The sequence below is a fragment of the Epinephelus lanceolatus genome, chromosome 13, assembly GCF_041903045.1.
Source record: "Epinephelus lanceolatus isolate andai-2023 chromosome 13, ASM4190304v1, whole genome shotgun sequence".
Taxonomy (NCBI): domain Eukaryota; kingdom Metazoa; phylum Chordata; class Actinopteri; order Perciformes; family Serranidae; genus Epinephelus; species Epinephelus lanceolatus.
The window spans coordinates 39439313-39463086 of NC_135746.1; the positions used below are offsets into that span (position 1 = coordinate 39439313).

Below are 23774 nucleotides of genomic sequence, written 5' to 3' on the forward strand. Positions count from 1 at the left end.
CTTTCAAGTCTTCTGATCACTCCAAGCACTTTTGTTGCTTTAATCATGAAAATATCTCCCATTCCAGTTTCAAACCTGCCACCTTTTTGCTGTTAGGTGACAATGCCAAGCACTGCACCGCCATGCCACTGTGCAATGTATGTTGTATAACCTTTTATACATTTGTGTAAAAAGTCTATTGAATCAAATTTTTAAAAGAAATTCAATGGCCGAATAAATTTCCTCTGAAATAAATAAGTTCCCTGAAATATAAAAATGTGTTAATACCAAATAACAGTCTATAACTAAAAAAATTTCTCTGAAATAACAAAGTGTGGGATTATGAAATAAAAGTTCCCCAAAATACATAAATATAGAATTAAGAAATATATAAATGTAAAATTACAAAATAGTAGTCCCCTGAAATATATAAGTATGGGATTATGAAGTAAAAATACCTGGAAATAAATGAATGTAGAATTCCGAGATAAAAAAAATCTCCAGAAAAAAAAGTGGGATTTTAAAATAAAAGTAAAAGTAATAAAAATAAAATAAACAAATGTGGGATTACGAGATGAATGTCTCCTGCATTAAATAAATGTAGACCTGTGAAATAAAAGTCCCTTGAAATACATTAATGTGTATATAAAGAATATAAGTCCAGTTAAATAAACAAATGTGGAATTATGAAATAGCCTAAATGTTCTCTGAAATAAATAAATCTGGAAATATGACATAAAAGTCCACTTAACTGAAAAAAATGTTAAATTTTGAAATAAAGGTAGACCTACCCTAAAATTAATAAATGTGGAATTACGAAATAAAAGTACCCAAAATAAAAAAATGTGGCTATAATGACCACTTTCTATATTATATTTATTTGTATTAAACATGTATTGCCTCATTTTTTTACTTCAGGATTTGTTCATAACCATATTTTTTTATTTTAAAGTTTATTTTTATTTTTATTTTTATTTGATATTGGCCGAACTGACACTCCGTAGCCCTGACAGTGGCTGCAGTGGCCCGTGGTTGAGCTCTGAGCTGCGGAGGCGGAGTTTGTTGAATCACTTCCTCTCAGAGGACGTTCAGCTCCGGACGTGCGGGCTTAATTTATAGGAAGGATACCGTTATAGGACGGAGAATGTTTTTCACACCGACAACATTTCAGATACGGTTTTTTTAATCATTTGTACTATAATGTAATGAATATCAGAGTACTCGTCTTTTCTGATTTTGGCCTCGTCCTTTATTTTGTCCTCTGATCGGACTGACGTTTTTTCCCTGCTGTTTATAACATACAGCCAAGAATAACACAGAATGTGGTACAGGAGTGATTTAGAAGACGGATACGAGTCTACTAAAACAGGTGAGTCGCCTATAAGATAACGGTGAGAAGAGAGCGGTGTGTGCTGAGAAGATGATGCTTGAGATGCGAGCTAGCTGGATGTGGTTGTGGTTTAAAGGCCACCAGCTGCTGCAGTACAGCAGCTAGCACACATGAGCAACTACTGGGATATTACACCACTGTGATACTACAGACTGCATTAACACGAAGGATCAACTAACTGAGCACAGAGAGAAGAAGAAGTGTGTGTTGGTGTGGTTTCTTTGCTCTGAGGAGTCACACAGCAGCTGCAAGTAAACTGAAGAGAGCAGATAAGAAAGCAGCTGAGATTACTGGAGGTGCGGCACTAACTCGGCCTAAACGAGTCAGTGATCATTGAGGACTGGGATGTGCTTGAAATCAATTGATTACAATAAGTATCAATACGTATGTAAATACTGCATATGGACTAGAGTAGTATACCACAGTAGTCTTCATAATGTAAACAGTGGTGTAGTGGTAGATGATGAGGTGTGTGCACTACTGGGTAACGTTAGATGAGTAAGTTACAGAGGAGGAAGTGGGAATACTGTGCTATATCAATGGCTCTTTAGCTGATAAGTGGGTATACTGTAAACTGACAGAAAAAGAGGTGGGTTAACCCTGTACACCTGTATACCCTCCACTACACCGCTGAATACAGTTTCAGTTTAATTTATTTAAGAAGGGACAGTGCACATTAATAAATACAGGAGGTAAAAAAATGTCACAATTAGCCAAGAGGCTGTTTTTCATCTGTAGTCCCTTGACCAACATGTTACACAAGGCTACCTTAAATACAACACAGCATAAAGCAAAAAAACACCAAAACAAAACAAAAAAAAAACGTGGCATGCACTTTAAAATATTTTTTGAACAGGACATGCAATTTAAAACTGGAAAAGGACATACTAGCAGGAGTCAGCAACCTTTACTATCAAAAGAGAGACAGTTAAAGTAAAAAAAAAAGTCTATATCAGTATATATTTGTGCTTTACAATAAAGATAACACAGCCTATTGGGTCCTAATAAGCTAATCAATATTACTAGGCTAATAGTTGTAAATGAGCATTGATTATTTTGTGCATAAACATTGCGTTGGCGGTGAAAGCAAAGAAATCTGTCCCTCACTATTGAGTTCTCTGTTTTCCTCTGAGAATTTTTCTTTCCTGGATTTGGAATCAATAGCTAGCCCAGCCAGGGAGACTCCACCACTAACTAGCCACCGCTATTCAGATTCACCAAAATTTAGGAGAAGGCGCCAGGTCATAGATGTATGACGCAAACTTAAGTTGATGTAAGGAGTGTTAAAACTTTTTTTTGAAAGTGTATGAGTGTTTTGAAAAATGTATGAATCACTTTAAGCTTACGTCAATGTAAAATGTAAAATTAAAACATAAAAAAATAACTTGTTATTGACTTCCATATAATTTCTTGTAAAAGCCACATAGAGCCACTGAAGAGGGGGTGTGTATATCAAACACAAGTTTTAATATTTTATTAAATCATCTCAACTTAAAATCTGATATTTTTTTTAGAATTGGGCAGTGATGGAAATGCTTTGGTTTTTTGTCTAGTGTTTTGAGTGCTTGTTTGAATGAAACAGTATTTGAGTGTTTTATTGTAGCCTACATCATACAAAGCTCTAATCATACGTAAACAAAAGCTTCAATAGCTATTTTTTTTAAAAAAGTTTTTAATTACTACTGTCTCGAATCATTATTCATAACATGTTACTGTTAGATTTTCAATAGAAGGGGTGAGGGGGTAAAAATCGATAAAGCATTGTATCGCAATATTTTTGTGTGTCAATATTGCATCATCACACAGTGCCAAGTATCATTTTTTAAATTATATTGATTATTAATAGGACAAATACAAATTAAACCTCCACACTAGAATAATATAATCAATTGCTTTTTCAGACCACTAGATACATTTTGCTGCTGAAAAAAAAACTGGCTGAAATGAGATGAACAGACTGCAAACCTTATCTTATTAGATAAAACATATGTTGACAAAGTGTTTTTCTTTTGGGACATAAAATGCAACTGAAAAAGGTAATGGTAAGGTAAATCAATATATTTTATCACAATACTCAGCATATTACAACATATTTAAAATTGCAATAATATTGTTTTATGACTTAAGTATCATGATAATATTGTATCGTGGATCCTGTGGTGATTCCCACCCCAAGTTTATATACCAGGCGAATACTGTTGTGTCACTAACACTCAGCGTAGTTAATACTATGAAATACTGAGTGAAATCTATAAAGGAATGCAAGTTCATTCTGTAGCATCACCAGGAAGTCACATGATGGCATCCACCACTCCAGTCTTTGTGGAGGTGGTTGGGTAGGGTCCACCTGTTAATGCATTCCTGTAGGCCACATTTGATCCTGACAACAGGAGGGATATAATATATAAGGAAAGACTACCTGCAGATACTAAAGAGAGAGACTGAGACAACAGACTTACCTCGAGCTCAAATAGGCCTTGTGGATTCACTTACTGGTTTACACAAAATTAGGGGTGGGAATCTCTAGGCACCTCACGATTCGATTCAATTCTGATTCCGAGGGCAATGATTCTCGATTCTAAAACGAGCCAATAAGAAAATTTACACTAGATATTGAAAAAACATTATTGTAATAAAGCTGGGAATACATATCCAGTGCATACAAACTGTATTACTCACTGTGGTTGAGATGACTACACTCCACCGGTCCATCCTCCTCATCCACAAATCTCAACGGGACTCTCCTGTCCCTCGTCGACCTCCTCGACATTTCTCCTCCAGTATTTACAAAACTATAACTGACTATAACTATCTATGAACTATAAAAACACGAACTATTGTAAGAAAAGACAAACGGTGGCAAAACTACAAACTATGGTGAAAACACGACGAAAACACAACAAAAAACACTCAAAAACACGGCATAAAAAAACTCAAAAGCTCTCAAAAAACACAAATACTATTATTTACAACACTAAATATATTTCACAAAGAAAACGCCACCAAAACTCCGCTAAAACATTCCAACTTGCACTCTCCTCGTCAGCTGTCACACTCCTCCTGCTGTGCTCACTTCCCTCCCCTCCTCCACAGGTAATGACGTCACTACCGTAATGTTCTTGCTGTGCTTCTCAGCTTTCAGAATCCGTTGGAATTACGTCAATAGTGCGAATGGTCGAGGAATTACGGTAATTTGAAAAATCAATTATGAGTTTTCCACATCAGTGCTCGCATCGTTCAAGACAGAATCTCGATGCATCTAAAAATCGATTTTTTCCCCCACACCGACACAAAATTATTTGGCAACTGTTTTGATAATTGATAAGGCTCATCATTTAAGTCTTACTTGAAAATGCAAAAACATCACAGGTTCCATCGCCTGAATATTTGCTATACTTTAAAATGAAACATCATATTTTTGGTTTTGGATTTGTGGTTGGACAAAACAAGACCTTTGAATGTGTCAGCTTCATTTCCATGTCTGGGTCTGTTTCACCTCGAGACGCGCACTCAATCCTTCAAACACACACATACACACACGAGTGTGTACATGCACACAGCATTATGGCAGTCTCCCACTGGCTGATGATAATCATGAGGGCTGACGAAGTGCTGTTAGTGAGCAATGCACCTTTGTTCAGTCAGAACTCCCTCAGATCAAACTTGCTAGATATTTACAGTGCGTCTTAGATCCTGACACTGAGAACAGAGGCTTTTCAGCATTCAGCAGTACATGGAATCCAAAGTGTAACACTTACCTGAGTATCCAATAACTATTGGATGGCTTGCCATGAATGTTGTACACTCAAGTCTCTGTCAGAATTATTTGTCCAATATTTTGTCTTTGACCAATTACCGAAAAAAAAACCTAATAAGAATATCATTTTCAAAACTGTTGTTTTAGGCTCCAGTGGCGGTGGATCTCCAGGATGGGTTCCTGGCCATGAATCAGCCTGGCACAGTAACCCTCCTGGTCCTGGGAACAGTATCTGTGGTGGGCGCAGACACAGCACGGTGTCTGACAGTGGGGACACTGGCATTGGCACATACTGCTCTGACAGCGTGGAAGGTAGGAGGTCCTGTCTGTGTGCTCTGCACTGTTTGTCTCTTGCAGTAGTTTTGTATTAGCTTAAAACAAATGTGAGTGTGGTGTAATGAACTATCAGCAAAACTACAGCGTTATTTTACAGGATCCCTCTTACAGTCAAACATTCAGCATTCCCAAACAACACAACACATCAAGCAAACCTAAGAAACCAAATGGAAAGTTTGCTTGTGCTGAACATGATTGATATAGCAGCATTACCAATACACTAGAGATATGAGGCTTATGCATCACATAACACCAAAAAACAAAGAGGCTGATGGATATGTGGATTTAATGATGCTCATAAGCTGTTTAGCATTCACCCACAGCTGGAACAGTAAACCATGAGTGTATATTTAACAACTGCAGTATCACTGCCAACACACAATAATTCATGACAAACAACTCCCATATTATGTAACTCCAGAAAACTCCCAACAAGGGAGCTGCTGCTCTGTCTCCTCCAGAAGCTCACTTTGTTTTGCTTCTAGTTCTGCTAAAATTTGCACAAATCTTTATTTTCTCGTTATTTGGAATCAGCTGCGTCAAAGTTTTAAGGTGATACATTGTGCCAAATGTATGTTTCTCTTCTGATTGTTCTGCACTGTTCTAACATATAACACAACAGCGTTGACATATAACATACATGTCAGCAGCACTTTCTAAACAATAACAATGGCATTAACATGGCACGAAGATCATTTACCGTCCTCTGCTTTGAGGGTAAGGAGCTCCTGGACCTCATTGTTTTCCCAATTTGTGGCTATTGTTGTCCACTGTTTTTCTTTGAGTTACCTGCTAACTGCTATCAGCTGCTTTTTTCCTGTTGGTGGTTCGCACACATAATAGATTGTCAAATGTTACACCTGTCAAGTGGTGGGGGAAAAAGTGATAAAGCATAGTATCACGATATTTTGCATGGTGATATTGTATCAATACAATACATCATACAATATACACACCTTTTGGTACTAGATTATAAAATCAATTGCTTTTTTGGTCCACTAGATGGTGCTGATGGTGTTTTTCCTGGTGAGGTCAGCAGATGTCTTAGTCAACAGCATTTAGCAAGAATTTCATCAAAGCAAAGATGGAGGCAGCAGAGAAAGAAATCAGACATGCGCCGTCTGGGTTTAAATATCTGGACTTATTTAGGATTTTTTAACATGAAAGGAAAGAAGGACTTGGATATGACATAGGCGATTTGTAAGCAGTGTCATATGAGAATAAAATACTCAGGCAATACTACAAAAATAACACAGTCCATCATCTGCTTCATTTGCAAAGATCTGCGTCCATACAGCTTTGTTGAAAACTAAGGCTTTTGTTACATGCCAGAAACACTGGAACCCAGGTATGTGACTCTGTCCTGATCATTTTTCACCGACACAGCCATACCCAAGCTCTGCAGAGAAGTGAAGCATAAAGTTGAGGAATGTACTCAAACAGCAGGAAGGGTGGCATTAACTTGTGATGCCTGGTCTTTAAGGTCAGAGGATCCATATGTAACTATTACGACACATTATCTCACAGAGGAGTGGTGACTGTTGTCTCACGTTCTCCAAACTAGAGCAGTACATGAAAGTCACACCGGAGCAAACACTGCAGACCTCCTGCAAAATGCGGCACAGGAATGGGGGATTGTGGATAAGCCTTACCATTCAGTTAGCAGGATACCTGCATGTGAAGTGTTAATCTGGCCTCACAGAGGGCGTCAAATCTGCCAACAGTTCAGTTTGTCAGGTGTATGCAGCATTTCTGACTAGCTTTCAGTCTGCTTTGCATCACATTTTGCTGCAATAAAAATAATCAAACTGAGATGAACAGACTGAAATCTTTAACTTATGAATTAAAATTTATGTTGACAAAATTTCCCTTGGAGGAAATAACTAATAATTGCAATATATCGCAATATATCTTATCACAATACTCATCATATTGCAATATCCTGGGTCCTCTGGCGATTCCCAACCATAGTCCTGTCCATGGTCCCATCCTGCCGGCTTTCCTTTTTACACAGAGGTCGTTTTGGCACTGTTACTACCTCTGCTACTACCTTCAAGGCGAGATCACTCTGTCCACCCATTACATGATTGTACCTTTTATACAGAATGGCGAGGCAACATAATAGTGTGAAGTTCTTGCCTTGAATAGACAGTGTGAAAGGGGATATAGACTGTAGATCACACATTAAAGGTAACATAATTTTTTCCTCTTACCTGTAGTGCTGTTTACCAGTCTAGATTGTTTTGGTGGGAGTTGCCCAGTGTTGGAGACATTATCTGTAGAGATGTATGCCTTCTCTCCAATATAATGGAACTAGATGACACTCAGCTTATGGTGCTCAAAGCGCCAAAAAAATACATTTGAAAAACTCAACAGACTCACAAACAACAACAGCTCAACTTTGTAGAAATCATGACCTGCTTACTCAAGATAATCCAGACCTTGCTGCTTGCCAACTGTATCACTGCACAGAAGGAAGAGTGCATCTACTCATTGGCAAAAGGCTTGTGCTGATAGTGTAAGCCAGCAGTATCAAACTAAGATGCACACTTCCTTCTGCAATCTAGACTGATAAATAGCACTAAGGGTAAGAAGAACATGTGTTTTTAATTTAGGGGTTAAGTGTGTGAAGTGCCTTAAAAGCACATATATACCCGAAATTTTAATGCTTAATTCAAGTTAAAGTTTAATAAAAAACATTTTCTCTGTGTGACCAAACCCTGCCTAATGGTCTGTTTGGCCTGTATGTCTTACAGACGACTCCAGTTCCAGTACCACGCCTCTATCCTTCCAGCCGCTGTCCCAGCATCACTTGGGCCAGGATGATAGCGCCGTCCCTTTTGTCCACGTCATGCTGTCCCCGTCCTCCTCACCCTACACCAGTTTTAGAGTTCCAGCCTCACCCAGCAGCTCAGGTCGTTGGAGCAGGTCTTGCCAGCTGCTTACACCAGCCATATCTCCCCTGGGTGCACCAAGCTGTCTGGACATGAAGGACCACCAGCCCATCAGGAGGTGGTCCTCCCTCACCAAGTTGTCATCTGGGGCTGATAAAAGCTCCACTAGGACATCATGTGATCAGTACAATGCAGATTCACATGGCTCCCTGGACAGAAATCTGCTCTATGGGTATAAAAAAGAGCCTGCTCGGGCAAACGTGGACCTTTATCTGCCTTTATCCTCTTCCATGCTCTGCCACAGCCTGCTGCAGCGCTCACCAGGAGCTGGCCCCTGCTACCGGTACAACCACAGCAGTAGATCCAGCGGTTTGGACACAGACATGTCCCTTTCCTCAGCTCTGTCATCTTCAGTCAAGCACAGCAGTTTGGACATGAACTACAGTGCTTTACCAGAAGCTAAACTGTCTCGTGGAGGTACACAGGTTTATGGCCTCAGCTTACCCAAACAAGCAGACTCTCCACTGGGTCATCAGACTGACAGAGGCTCCCCGATTCAGCCCTCAGTCCGCACCCAGATGTGGCTGACTGAGCAGATGGAGTACAGACCCAAAGGAGAGAGTGTAGGAGGTCAGATCAGTACTGCTGGGACAGAGGCCTGCGGCGGAGATGGACCGTTATCATGTCAGCAAGGACATCAGCAGGAACCAGGGCTTAGTCAGGTGAGAGGAGGGGTATAATAATGAAGCTAGAGGGAGAGGGAAGGTATACACAGTGGCATGCAAAAGTTTGGGCACCCCTGGTTCAAATTTCGTTTACTGTGGACAGTTGTAGAAGATGAATTGATTTTCAAAAAGCAACATTACTTTTTAATTTCAATCTTTTACAGTTTCAAAATAACAAAAAAGGAATAGGGCCTGAATAAAAAAACAACAACAAAACTTTAAAAACCAAAACTCAACTCGATAATTGTTTAGATCTCCCATGCCGTGGTTCTGATAATTCATTTAAATCAATCTGAGTTTCAATTTGGTGCTGCACATGCCTCGTGCTACAGGCATCTATTCTCTGGGATTCTTTAAGAATTTGTGTATACACAAACTTTTTGTTGTTTACAAATTCTTGGACTTTGGATTGAATTTTGAAAAAACAACTTTAATGTCTGAACCAACAGGAAATAAAGTATTAAGCTTGATCGCAGGCTAAATTGAAGGGTTCTGATAGGAAAGTAAAAACAAGAGAAAATATAAACTAAAGCTTGCATTTAAGGTCTGAAGAAAAGACCCATGTTTGCAAGAGGCTAAATTAGAACCAAACTTCCCCCCAAAAGACTCTTTTCTCTTCAGCACTCTGTTAACTTCATATTAAAGAAATGTGAGGTAAAAATTATCCTCAGTGTGTCAGTATGTCGGAGTAACCTCTACTCTGTACATCCAGAAAAATTTAAACCTTACTACAGAACATGGTCCATCATTAATACAGAGTAAAAGACATGTGTAGACTCAGCAGACAACATGAAATAAGACAGGTTGATCTACAGGAGAATAAATACTTGAAAACAGTACAGAATGGCTGAGAGTCTTACTGCATTATATTCAATTATATTGTTATTTTGATATGTCACCTGCCACCTGAATTTTGTTTTCCTTTACATAAATAAATGCAACAGAATGCAGGATGTTTTGCGTTTGAGACTCAAAATTTCCTGATGGAGGACCCCCAGACACCCCAACTTAATATGTGTCGCTCACAATATTTAAACAAAATGACACCCTTGTTTGCATCACTGTATGGGCAGTAAAACAGTTACTTAAGTAAGCAAAACTTGTTACTGTATATAACTTTATTTTTGAAATTAAATAGACGGGTACCGTTTTTTTCTTTGCTTGAGCACCTGCCCCCGAAACGTGAGCAACGGATCAAAAACAGATTATGAACATCACTGTTATCAGTTAAGTCGGTATGTACTTGTGCACTGTGTGTGTTACAGCATGTGTGTTGGTGATGTGTGTTTGCAGATGCTGATGGGGAGCTCCCTTCCAGTCAACACTCTGGTGAAAGTTAAAGAGGGGCTGTTGAGACAGAGAGAGCTGGAGATAGAGAGGTACTGCCGGACACACACTTGCCCAGCACGTATTAAGGTGCGCTCACCTATTTTCTGATCCAGACATTCAGAAGGAGCCCGATTATCTACAGGAGTCTCCTCCTCTCCAAAACAACTAGACCAGATGATTTACACTGGTAAAACAAATGAATAAAGTAGTTTCATGTTAAAGAAATCAGTATTTTTCAGATGCTCTTGTTGTGGACTGGCTGCTAATTACACTGGCTACCCTGAAAATGCAAATTTGTCTATCTAGAGCCAGTGTTTGGTTTGTCTGTTCTGGGCTACTGTAGAAACATGGCGGTGAACATGGCAATCTCTGTGAATGAGCACCTGCTCCTTATGTAGACATAAGTGGCTCATTATCAGACAATGAAAACACAGTGATAATTATTTTCTAAGTAATTATTCACTAAGAAAAGATACTTGCATCCATATTCCATTTCTGCCAATTTATCCCCTCCAAATCCTACACACTGGACCTTTAATACAAAGCTGCTGTGTGATGCTCTCGAAAGGCCAGATGACAGTGTTTGTGAGCAGGCTCATGTTGTGTGTTTTAGACAGAAGCAGCAGATCTTGCAGCTCCACGCTCGGATCAGAGAGAATGAGCTCAGAGCTCAGCAGGTCCTGCAGAGCCAGAGAGGATGGTTCGATGAGCCACACATCCCAAGTACTAAGGTACCAATACTTTGTGATGAATGAGTATCCAAATTCTTACTGTGATAATCACATCCCTTCATAAGACAAGTCACAGCACAAGTTGTAGTTTTTCCAACAGGAATCAGCGATGAGAACACCATGCAAACAGCCGTCTGACAGGCTGTGCTGTGATGAAGATCTTGGTAGGAAGCTGGCAGTGGCTGAACTGGAAGTTCTTCATTTGAACGAGTTCTTCAAGCAAGCCACACAAAAATACACAGAGGACATCAGGAAACTGGAGGAGAAGGTACAACAAGGACAGAACAGAGCTGATGAGAACAAATTCATCCATGTGTGTTTGTCAATATGTGTTTATGCTTTTTATATTATGTTGAAAACAGTTGAAGTCCCCCTCCACTCAGATATGTGTTTTTCTTCTTTTTATGTCCCCTGAATGTCTGACCTAGACTCTACTGACTTGTATCTGTGCGAGGTGTTTTCACTCCTCTACTGTGCACAAATCTGAGATTCAGACGTACGCTGAGTGAGCTAGATTAGGTTCATCACTAATACGAAAGCCAATCACTGACTAATACAGGAAACTCATATCAACAAGGTAACAGACGTTGACACAACACAAGCAAAGAGACCTGAAACCCTCCAGCACAGAGCGGACTCGTCGTGATGTTGTTACTTAAAAATCTCTTGAACTTTTTGGACAGAATTTTTATGTAAGTAACTTGTACACCATCTGTGCCCTACTTGTTAACAGACATCTACTTATTTACAAGCAGTGTAAGAGTCACAGTATTGATTGACACACTAGAAGTCAAATGCTACATCTGCCCCAACACTTAGAGCAATCATATGTAATTAATCATATCAGCTATGAGAGGTTAGTGTGAGGAAAATACTGTAAATGAAATTTCTCAAAATGAGACATCAGTTTGTCATTTGTCAGGCGAGAGGATCATCGCAGACCATGTGTATAATGACTCATGGTTTTGTCTCGTTTCTGATTGGTGCAATTTTAGATTTTACAGTCGCCCCTTGTCACAGTTGTCCCCAGTCTCCCCTACAGAGAGCAGAGTTAGCATTAGCAAAGTGAAAGTTTAGACAGCAAACATGGCAGAGTGGCAGTTTTGGGATGGAAACCATCCCCAGATGGTCCATACACTGTTTACCAAAAACCCTCATCATACCACATTATTGTATGTTTCACAAACCCTAACGCTGTGTCAGTCACTTTCTGCAAGCTAACAAGCTAACAAATGAAAGATGCTGACTACACTTACCATGCTGAAACATCTTTTTGTTGCGGATTATGGTGCACAACAGACTTGTCATCTGATTCTGACTGAGGCTCAGACATGTACAGCTGAATCGCTCCCGTGTTTACGCTAACGCTAGCCATCTCCATACACTCTCCTCTTTCACCATTCACCCTCGAGCAGCGGTGATTTTTTTTGGTCTGTTTTTATATTTTTCTATTTATACATCATGCTATTTTAATATCTAACAAGTGCTGCTTTATTTAATTTATGTGCATGTGTGTTTTGTGCTCTGAATTTATTTGTGTGTGTGTGTGTGTGTGTGTGTGTTTTACTATATACTCAGGGAATACCTCCTAATCTCATTATTTTGCACTGCAGCACAATGACAATAAAGTCTATTCTATTATATTCTATTAAACGAAGAAAAGATCATAACAGTTTAAACATGTCTGGAGGGGGACTTTAATTACATTCACCAGGATAATATGAAATCAGTGTATAAGTGACATGATGTGTTTCTGTTGACAGATAAAGACGAGGGATCGTTACATCAGCAGTCTGAAGAAGAAGTGTCAGAGGGAGAGCCAACAGAACCAAGAAAAACAGCAACGCATAGAGACACTGGAGAAATACCTGTCTGACCTGCCGACACTGGATGAGGTGCAGGCCCAGGCCCAGCAGGTATATACACACACACACACACACACACACACAAAATTGTTTGTAATGCTCAACTGGTTAATGAATACCCCATTAACTTGTAGTACAGTGATGTTCATTGACCACACTGTGTGTGTGTGTGTGTGTGTGTGTGTGTGTGTGTGTGTGCGCTCAGCAGGAGGAGGTGCAACAGAAAGCCAAGGATCTGGAAAAAACAGCATCTCGCTTACAACAGAGCCTAGAAGAAGGGTTTGCTCTGATGAAGGAGAAAGACATCAGCATTGAAATGCAGGCCATGAGGGAGAAGGAGCTGATGGCATCTGTACAAAGGTACATTATCAACCAGAAAATTACACAGTTAACACAAGTTCTCCTCAACTTGCTGTTACACTGCTCAGTTCCCCTTTTGTATGCACCATCCATTTGGCCCCATTTTACCATGTTGTTCTGCAGCTTTCATGTTTGGTAATCCTTCCAGAAAGATGCTTAAGATTCTTTAAGCCTGTTCTTGACCAGGTACCATTTCCTCCCAGTAACACGTAAAGAAGAGTTTTCTCTGACAGGCTGGCCGTCATCCATTTTTCCGTAAGGACCAGTCTGCATGAAATTTGATTATTTTCACCAGAGGTTTGGTTTATTACATTATCCTGCATCTGGCAGGCCCCAAGGTGTTGAATCTTCCCCAAAAGACAGACTTTGACACATTTGTGCTGTAGAAGACAAACCACTTGGTTTATGGTGACCAGAAAGAAACACTAACTTCTGATTGTACAAACAGTACTGCAGTGGGAAATTATTTGACCCAATAACAATGATGGGTTCTTGTCAAAATGGTCTCAACTACAACCAGTAAAGGGTTAACTAATGTTGGCAGGATCTGACTGGGGGTAGGTAAATAGCAGAGGTCTAACCTGTCACATCACACCTTTCTTTAAAACAAGTCGGAAAACCCTAAGAGACAGTGCACATGCTGCGTCTTTAACTGCCTGGAAAATGCAAGGTCAGGCACTGGGTGCTACTCCTGTGCCTTTTCTGTACCAACTTTCAAGAGCACAGTGGCAGGTTGCACCTGTGGTTGCTAAGCAACCATAACAAGCACCATATCTTAGCTGAAATCCTGAGGGTAGAGCTGATCTTCTTCCAGACACTGTTTGTGTGTAGGCTTGTTGTCTGTAGGACAGATGTAAAGCTCTGGCAGCCCTGCACTAAATTAATAAACTTCTTCTCCATATTTATCACAGACTAATATTTACTCATGAAGGGAAAGACGTCTGCTGGCTGTGATTGGTTGTTTCTCAGGGCGCAGCTGTCGCACCCTGGAAAATAGGCGCTTGGTGTCGCTCTGGTTTTGACCATGCCTGCTGTGCATCTACACTGAAAGCAATTAATTTGAGGGCTCAAAAAATGCAGCATGTGCATGGCCCCTTATTTCACAGTTTTTGCTCTAGCCACGTCAGAATAAGACATTCCACTGTATTTGCCATACAAACACTGCAGCAACATGTCCACAGATAGAAGTTGCATAGTACTGTGTGTACCGCTGATTTAATGAAACACAAATAAGATGGCATTTGCTAATAAACAGTGTATTACTACAGCTTTCTTTACAGTTGGAAACATGGAGCAGCCATCTTGGATTTGGAGGTCAGGGTTGGTGAGGTTCTCCCAACTTTCCAGATCAGAAAGTCCAGGAGGATTTCAAGTTGAAATTTCTTACTGAGAAGTCAGAAGCTCCAACCTCTCAGTTCAAATGGAACGTACCAAGAGTCCCAAAGGCTGCTTACAAATGAGCACTGATCTGATCGGACTAATTCCTAGCACTCTTGTCTGAGCTGGGGTTCTGTTAGACTGCAGGAACAACACCACGGCTTTCGTGCAGGGATAAACGGGAGCCTTTCCCTCTCTCTCTTTTTATCTTATCTCCGTACAAAGATAACATCTTGAAATAAAAGGGTTTTTTAATCAATTTAAAACATTTTTAACTCACATGATCACATCTATACCTTAATTTGCAAGGCCCAGAGTGGATGTGTGTCAACTGGTGTCTATAACTTCATATGCAGTTGCGCTGCACTAAATTCCTTTGCACTTAGTCTGAAGGAACTCCCCCCTCTACATTCGATAAGAAACTGCTGTGAACATGGTCTTATGTCTTGCTCTGTGTAAGTACATGTCTGTCTCTTGGTGCAGCCTGCAGCAGAAGGTGCAGCACTGCTTGGACGATGGGGTGAGGTTGCCCATGCAGGACCTGAAGCGGCTTGAGATGGAAAACACTCAACTCCTGGAGCAGCAAAACCACAGCAGCAGGGTAGCATCCCAAACACACACATGCACAAAGCATGCACACATAAACAAATGAACTCCACTAACATGTTCTCTGTGTTCCCCACCAGCTGATCGAGCACCAGAAAGAGCGGATAGAGAGGCTGACCTTGCAGCTTACGGTGAGAAATAAAAATCACACACTCAGTTTTTTTTTAACCTTGAGGCCATTGTCTTTAAATAGAATAAAGACGTGTGCCTTAATTTAAAACAAAAATATAAGATGTTGTAGTTTGGCTTTAACTGCCTCCTGACTTATATTTAACAGACAGACATGAGGGTGGGATTGATTTGTAATCTCACTCTTAGGAAGAAATCAAGAGTTCTCCTCAAATCTATAGAGCTTTTTATGTCAGGTTCAGACTGCATGACATTTTTGCCTGTTCTGACAGTCACTATCCAAGACCAATGACCGCTGGTAATCTTTCACAACTTGTGTAATGTCATCAGATTATTCATGTCCTGTTTCTTAATATATAATGACGAAAACTCTTTGTGTGGGTGTGTCTGTTCGACGTTTTTCTCCTGACTGACTTGGTCAATCCATGTGAAATTTGGCCCAGTGGTAGAGGGTCATGGGAGGATGCGAATGAAGCAATATTACATCAATTGGCCAAAGGGGGCGCTATAGCAACCGATTGAAATTGCAAACTTTGAATGGGCATATCTCATGACCCGTATGTCGTACATGAAACTTTGAACAGAGATGCCTCTCCTCATGAGGAACAAATTTGCCTCAAGAACCCATAACTTCCGGTTATATGGATTTTCCACCATTTTGAATTTTTTGAAAAACACTTAAAATCGATCTCTTCCTAGGAAGTTTGACCAATCTGCATGAAACTTGGTGAACATAATCTAGGGACAAATATCTAAAGTTCCCTCTTGGCAGAAGTTGGAAAACTCACTAAAACTGAGCTTCTATAAGGCAATGAATATTGCGGAGGGCGTGGCTCATCACATAAAGGTGTATAACATCTCAAGGGTGTCACTGATCACCACGCAACTTTGAAGGCATATGACCACACATAATCTGAGGGGACCCCTCCATTATTGACCCCATCAAACACAATGGGGGCGCTAGAGAGCTAATTTCTTATCTAGGCCTAACCGCCATATCGATTTTTGCTAAACTTGGTAGATATGTAGAACAGGACTATAACAACAGAAAAATGCTTAAAAATGGCTAAAATGTGACCGATCGCTGTGGCTCCCCCTGTGGCCGAATGTTTTTTGTTTTTTTTTTCTAATTTTTGGTATGACTAAGTCATGGTATGGTATGCTGTACATAATCACAGAAACTGTCAGTGTGTCATTCTGTCAGTCAGTCATTCTGTCTGTCCCATGTTTTTCTACTCACTGGCGTGGTCAATCTATGTGAAACTGCACATAGGCATTGAGGAATGGCATAGGTAGAAGGTGACAAAGCTACCAATGGGTATGGACTAGGTTATCACTATTACTATTATTTCAGTCACTACGGCTGTTAATGTCCCAGCTGAACTGTTATTGTAGGAATGTAAATAGTGCCACCAGATGGCAGGAGCTACATTTGAAGTACCGCATACAAACAATGCATGTCACTGAATCCTCCACAACAAAAAAAGTAGAAGTAGAAAAACCTCTCAGCCTGTAAAGTCCTTATGATGGAGAAAAGCTGTCATTTCTGAGCTCACACACATGGTGTATATTCTTCCTCTAAAGAATAAATCAGGCTAACCTGTCACATTTTCTGCTTTGATAGGCCACCAGTACAAGACTGCAAAAAAAGAAAGGTCTCTCTCATCGACAGCAGTCCTCTCTGGAAAAGGAGGACAACCTGACCCCCTCATCCAGAGCCTTACCACAGGTAGCAGTGTTGTCTCTGTCTTTCTGTCTGTCATGCCGCACAGCATATTCTGAGCTAAGGATGTATTTGGTCAGTGATCAGTAGTGGTGATTTGGTTAGGTTGTTCAGATGTCCTCTAGAATTTCAGCACAATCCATCGACTATATACAGATGGACGACATGTCTCCACTTCCTCCCACTGTATGAAATTGAAGCCAAAATATCACAGATACAGGCACTGCCATCCTGCGCTGGTGATGTCATGTGGAAGAAGAGTCTGCACAGTAGTGATTGGTGGGTGGAGCTGTGGTATCAAGGTCTGATCCATACACCTGCCAAACTCAGTCTAGGGTCTGTCACAACTGTCATTCATAATGTGGAACTCCCTTTTTATAGCATTAGATAACTTGAATAAACATAAGTGCTACAAGTGTTACCTAAAATGACAGAACCAGATCGGGAAAAATGTATTTGGTGTGTACTATTGAGTTTTGGTTTGGCCCATGTCCCATATGCTAGGGGGGCGGGTGTAAGACCTATACTGCAGCCAGCCACCAGGGGGCGATTGAGATGTTTTGGCTTCACTTTTGGGGAGCTGTCATGCTGTCCACCTTTATATACAGTCTATACTGCAAACCAAACTGATCTAAACTGAACTTTGTGTCTTCATTAATTCACACAAACTCATAATGACGTACTGTGTGCCACATATTGCCTGCACTCAAGAGTTCCTATAGGCAGTCAAATCTTTTACTTTGTACACGCTGTGAAGTAGACCCAGCCCATCAGTTCTAAACAAAGTTAGAGAGAAATAGAGATATTTTGAACTGAAAAAGAAAAGTTAGCATCCATATAAGATCAGATCAGTGAAGCGTATTAGCTGGGGGAAAAAAGTTGGATTAGTGCATCCCTGAGGGTCAGGTTTTTTGCTGCATGACATAAATGGCTACCAGAAACTACAATAAATACCCATTTGTTTCCCACTGAGAAGCAGCGACAGGTGGATGAAGGGCTGCCGGTGAGTCCCTTGTCCCATGTGGAGATGCCTGAAGTGGGCCGGCTGCTCAAAGAGATGTCCCTGTGTTTACTGGACCTCCAGGCTCTCTGCAGCATCCTGGCTCAGAGAGCACAGGGCAAAGAGCCCAACCTGTCTCTGCTTCTGGGCATGAAATGTATGTGGGTAACACACACACACACACACACACACACACAGACAGACAAACATAAAACATTAAGTTACAGTATTAAAAGTGTTAGTTGCGAGAGCACCAGTCTCTTAAATGTCCAGTGTGTAAGATTTAGGGGGATATGTTGGCAGAAACTTTAGTCTATAATCACTTGAAAATGAGAACTGTTGTGTATGAACTGTGTGAGCTGCAGTGACATGCCAAAGTCTGTCAGAAATACATGAAACTGTGTTTTTGAGTGTTCTATAATTGCCAGGTCTGTTTGTTCAGGAAAGAAAGAGACCTCTGTGGATAATTCGGTCCATGGTATAAACCTGAGCCCTGAGATGCTGAATAGTGTCAGAGAAACGCTGAATTGTAATGTAAAACTGCTTTATGCAGTGTTTGTAGCAATTCTAATCACCTGCTTCATGTGTTTTGGAGAAGAAGAGACCTCTGTGGACAAAAACTTTCTGAACAATGAACACTGAAGGAATTCTGGCCGGCACAAGTTTTTAGCTGGTTGCAATTTGCAATTCACAGCTAGAGGCCACCAAATCCCCCTAAATCTTACGCACTTCACCTTTGACTAAATGTCCACTGAGTTACTTCAGGTAACAATCTGGCACAATCTGATAACTGTTTGCTGTCTGTGTCCAGCACTGAGTGTTTCGGCGGAGGAGAGTGACAGCAGAGAGGTGGTGGAAGAAGAACTGCGGTTTAAGCTGCTGGAGGTGGGCCAGCTCAGGAGAGACATCGATGAGCTGAGGAAAAGCATCTCAGACCGCTACGCTCAGTATATGGGTGACAGCTGTGTCTCACAGTGACACCCAGGAGCCTCCAGCTCTGATGGCTCAGTGTTTGTTTTGACTCTTTTACTTCCATATACTTCAGAGATAACCACATCAAGATTAATAATAATAATATATTTACTATAACAAGAATGATAAGGTCCATAACAATGCAGGCTTTCCACAGACAAGTGATGTGTGTCGTCTTCATGATGTGGTTTGTACATGATAACGCATAGTGTTAACATGTCATGTAAGCCAGTCATGTTGTTCAGCCTACCCTCAATATGGCGTTGTTGGCCTTCACATTTATTTTGTTGTGCGCCAGAGCTCGCCCAAAGTGAACCACAAACCTCAGTTTGGTGTTGGACTCAGGACCAGTTTTCTGTATCACACCAGTTCACAACTTTAATATATCAAACATACCAAACTTTCCTGGGTAAAAGCCTCGGATCCAGAAAGAACTTTAAAATTAGCCTAAGTGTGAAGACATCTTCCAACAGTGAACTGCCAGTAACTACACAACTGAAGGAAAGCCTGTTGAGAGAGATGAGGTGTTAGGTCAGACTGGTTTTCTAAACTCGTCTGCTATGAGTCCTCCATCCCATTCGACCACAAAGGTCATATGTTCCTACCTCTGAATATGACCCACAGGACCATGGGTAACTTCGTGGTTAGATTCAGGAAAAAGATCATGGTTTGACTTAAAATAAGTATTACTGTTACTAAAAAAAGACCTGCAGTCTTTTTTATATCTATTTGTATGTCATGTGACACAGTCCTGCACAGGTCCATTTTTTAAAACCCTCACCTGCCCATACCTGTAAAGCTCAGTACCAGAACCGACCCATTACCTGTCATTATGTCAAAGTCAAAGCCGCACCCGCCCATACCCGTTACTAAAAGTCCTGCGACCCAACCCGCACCTGTGATTAAACACACACAGGCTACAGTCACTCCCATTAAGCTGGATGGAGGAAAATTCTCTTTGGCTGCACTCAATGGTGGGATGGTGAAAACATTCTGTGCAATCACTACCAGGTAAGAAAACATTTTAGCATGCTCCTTCCACCACCATAAAACCTCAAAAGGATCCTCCTTGGGAGTCTTGAACTTGTTGTAGGCTGCCACCATATACTGCGGCCATTGGGGCCATATTGCGGCTTGATAATAGTAATTTAGATGTCAAAATATTACACATATACTGCACATCTTTTTCATTAGTTTTATTATGAAAAGTTACACAGCTTTTTGAGGGTTACCCCAACCCGGTGCAGGACTTCTGATGTGACATCTGATGTAACGTCATCACACACCTGTCATATGTGCTACATTAATAATAATAACTGAACGCTGACTTTTAGTTTCACACGGGACACAAACACCCATCTCCTGGATGAAAGTCCAGTGCAGCAGACTTTGAAGCTCTTATTGCTAAGCCACCTGACTTCTTCCTCTGCTCCTGTAGTAATTACTATGGCCACTAGAGGTCGCCTCCTAGCAACAAACACAGTTATGAGCTGCAATTTCTGCTTGTGAAAACAACCTATGTGGTTGTATTTTGAACAACTCAATATTTTTAAGTTGACAATGGATCAAATTATCTGTAATAAAAAAGGTGTTGCTTGTAGTGATGAACAAAGTGAATGAATTCAAACTGTGCAGTTCAGCTCAGCTTTATGGAACGTTTTATTTGTAGCTGTGTATATAAGCAATTGTTATAAGGTGATATGTGAATATTGTATTTACAGCTTGTTATGCTGCCCCCAAGTGGCCCAAAAATTTGTTAATTTCTATGAATACTACAAGCTTGCATTGCTTGTTAATAAGCTTAAATAAGCAGAGAAATTATGGAACGCAGAAGGGCTTTAAACATCTATTTTGACGTTTAATAATTGATAAGTCAAATTTGTTTGTCTTAACAGGTAAAAATATAACGTCTTAACACGTCAAATGCATGTTAAGAGGACAGGAAATGCCTTGTTAACAAGTACATTTCTGACCTTTAAAACAGTCAAGCTTCTATGCCATTGGTTGACATTAACATACCCACCCCTTTATGATGTAGCAACTGCATTCTAGTGATAAGATTTCTCTTTCACTTGTGAGATTGCATCACGTGATCTAGATGTTGTAACAGACCCAGAATAGACTCTGCAGATGTAAAGTTTGGCCATAGCAATGCCCTTTATAAACAAGCCTGTCAATACAAGCAAGTGCTAGCGAGGGTGCTCATCAACACGACGTGAATACAGTGTCATGGTCGCGCACACACAAACATTCACAAAACAGTCCAGAACATGTCCCATTCGTACCAGAATAACCAACAACCTCCCCTTATCCCAAAACACGGCCAAAGGGGCTCTCAATAACAAGTTTAAATTCTAAATTCAGACTTTTTCCAGCGTGTCCGAACTGCATGCTGGATAACATGTAAACTAGCTGCCTGGCGTCACGCCCAGAGTAAATTAAATCAAAGAAACAAAGAAATTAGGAAGTGGCTCGTTCACTCTAAAGAGCCGGTTCACTCCTTCACTTCAAAAAGCCGGTTCAAAGACTTGACTCACCTTTGGACTCTAGCCTCTGTCGCTGAACTGGAACTGTTGTTTTCCTGTTTTAACAGTACAGAACAATACACGCAGACGGCATGCTAATCCTCTTTTCTGGAGCGATTAGGAAATAAAACATGTGGAACACACCACCAGTTGTACCTCAGACAATATAACATGATCATACCTCTGATCATCTCTGACAGCCATCTCAAGGCATTGGTTGTTTTCCTTTTTAACCAAGTGCGTTAGCAATTAGCTTGCCTTGCTCCGTTAGCACATTGTTAAATTTAACAGAGAGTGAGCTAGCTCACGGTAAACAGCTACTCCAAAAAGATGATTTATGATTTCTTATGACTCATGAACAGACAGTAACACGAGGCAAACAATTTACATAATTCTTAATTTCAGCTCCATGTAAAGTGAACAAACGTGACGTTTACCAGATAACGCTCCGCTTGTCTGCCTTAATGACACAGTTTACACATTTACATCACTGCTGACTTACTAAATCGGCGTTCTGCCGAGTGAAACATGACACTGAATTCAGCAGCAGACCTCAGTAATATCAGTAACATAAAGTCGTAAAACAAATAACTTTCGGCATTCATTTCATTTGATATTGAATAATGATGGCAAATCAGTAACACACTCAGAATAAATTCAACACTATGCCCAATGTACTCTAATTTAATTCTGCCCTTTTTGTTCAACAAAAGGTTGAAAGCACACTGATTTGCAATTCTTTGAGCCTCTCCAAGAGCGCCTTCTAGTGGGCTCAGAAAATAAATAAATTGCTTCATGAGGCTTCATGAGGCCATCACTATATTAAACATCTTAAGACATCAGAAATGTACTTGTTAACAGGGCATTTTCTGTCATCTTAAGGTGCATTTGATGTGTGGAGATGTTTTATTTGTACCTGTTAAGATGAACAAATTTACCTTATTAATACGAATGTTAAAATAGACATTTAGAGCCCTTCCACATTCCATAATGAAATCCCACCTCAGCTATGTGGATCTCATGCATCTCTCCTGTTGGTGGTGCGTATCAGACTTGCAGATGTCGGATAACTGTTAGAAACTTTTATCTTTATAAATTTTAATGTCTTAAAAGCAATATGAAGTGTGCAGATGCTCTGTCAACCACCTGATTAAAGCTAACCATAGGACCCTTGAATAATCAATGGGCAGTTTATATTTAACTAATAACTCATCAGGTGATACAAAGCTGTTCCAAGAGGTGTTATTTTACAGTGATCATGTCATATATCATTTGTCATCTGTCACTTGTTAAATGCTTATTGTTTCCAAAATTGTTGGGGGAATTTTGAGCCAAAGACGCTGAAAGAGCAAACTGAAACAGCACAATGCACTTTGTGATAGATTTTGTCTTCTGTGCAACCACACAGGTAACTAAGCTTAATCTATCACACAAACAAACTGACATTTTTTGTCCATGTGATTTAATAATATTGAAGTAGTATAACCAACCGTGAAAACCAAACCAAAGATCTGTTTGGTTATTTAGATGAGTCCACCTGTGGATGTTTGAACAAGCCACTGGATGGCTTGTTACTCTGTATAAGATATTACTCTTTGTTTGATATTATTTCAGTTTCAATGAATGCCAAAGGTCTGTGTTTTGTTTTTCTTTGTTCAGATGGCAAATAAAATTATTTTTCTAAAGTATTTGCATGATTTCTTACAAACAGCTGTCAGAATACCTGCAGGATATTGTGTGCAAGATAAGAAATGAAGCTCAGCGTAAGTTCAGTCAGGAAGTATTTCAGTTGTCTCCATCCCACTGCTTACTCCAATCTATCTAGACTATAAGTGTTCACTCCTCTATGTTTTTTTATGGTCAAGCTGATCAACTTTATTATTTCTTGTAAAACATAGACGTATTTTAAACTTGATGCCTGCAACATTTTCCAAAAAAGTTGGGACAGGGGCAACAAAAGACTGGGGAAGTTATGGCATGCTCAAAAAACAGCTGTTTGGAACATTCCACAGATAAACTGGTTAACTGACATCAGATTAAAGTATCATTAATAGGTATGGAAGGGGCCTCGAAAGG

At 40.2% G+C, this 23774-nt stretch overlaps 1 protein-coding gene across 3 annotated transcripts; it reads left to right on the forward strand.

Annotated features, from left to right (window-relative positions):
• The first annotated feature begins 1046 nt into the window (after positions 1-1046).
• Positions 1047-23383, forward strand: cep85l (centrosomal protein 85L). Of its 3 annotated transcripts, none has more exons than XM_078174100.1 (13): positions 1047-1348; positions 5274-5438; positions 8219-9078; positions 10375-10460; positions 11024-11141; positions 11230-11409; positions 12905-13057; positions 13215-13366; positions 15227-15344; positions 15430-15480; positions 17103-17207; positions 18178-18358; positions 19013-23383. In XM_078174100.1, the coding sequence occupies exons 1-13, from the start codon at positions 1300-1302 to the stop codon at positions 19177-19179; spliced, it is 2385 nt and encodes a 794-aa protein (XP_078030226.1). In that variant the 5' UTR covers positions 1047-1299; the 3' UTR covers positions 19180-23383. The 3 variants fall into 3 exon arrangements, with proteins under 3 accessions (XP_078030226.1, XP_078030225.1, XP_033505003.2); XM_078174099.1 differs by having other exon boundaries at positions 1048-1348; positions 13212-13366; XM_033649112.2 differs by having other exon boundaries at positions 1048-1348; positions 11242-11409; positions 13212-13366.
• The last annotated feature ends 391 nt before the right edge of the window (positions 23384-23774 follow it).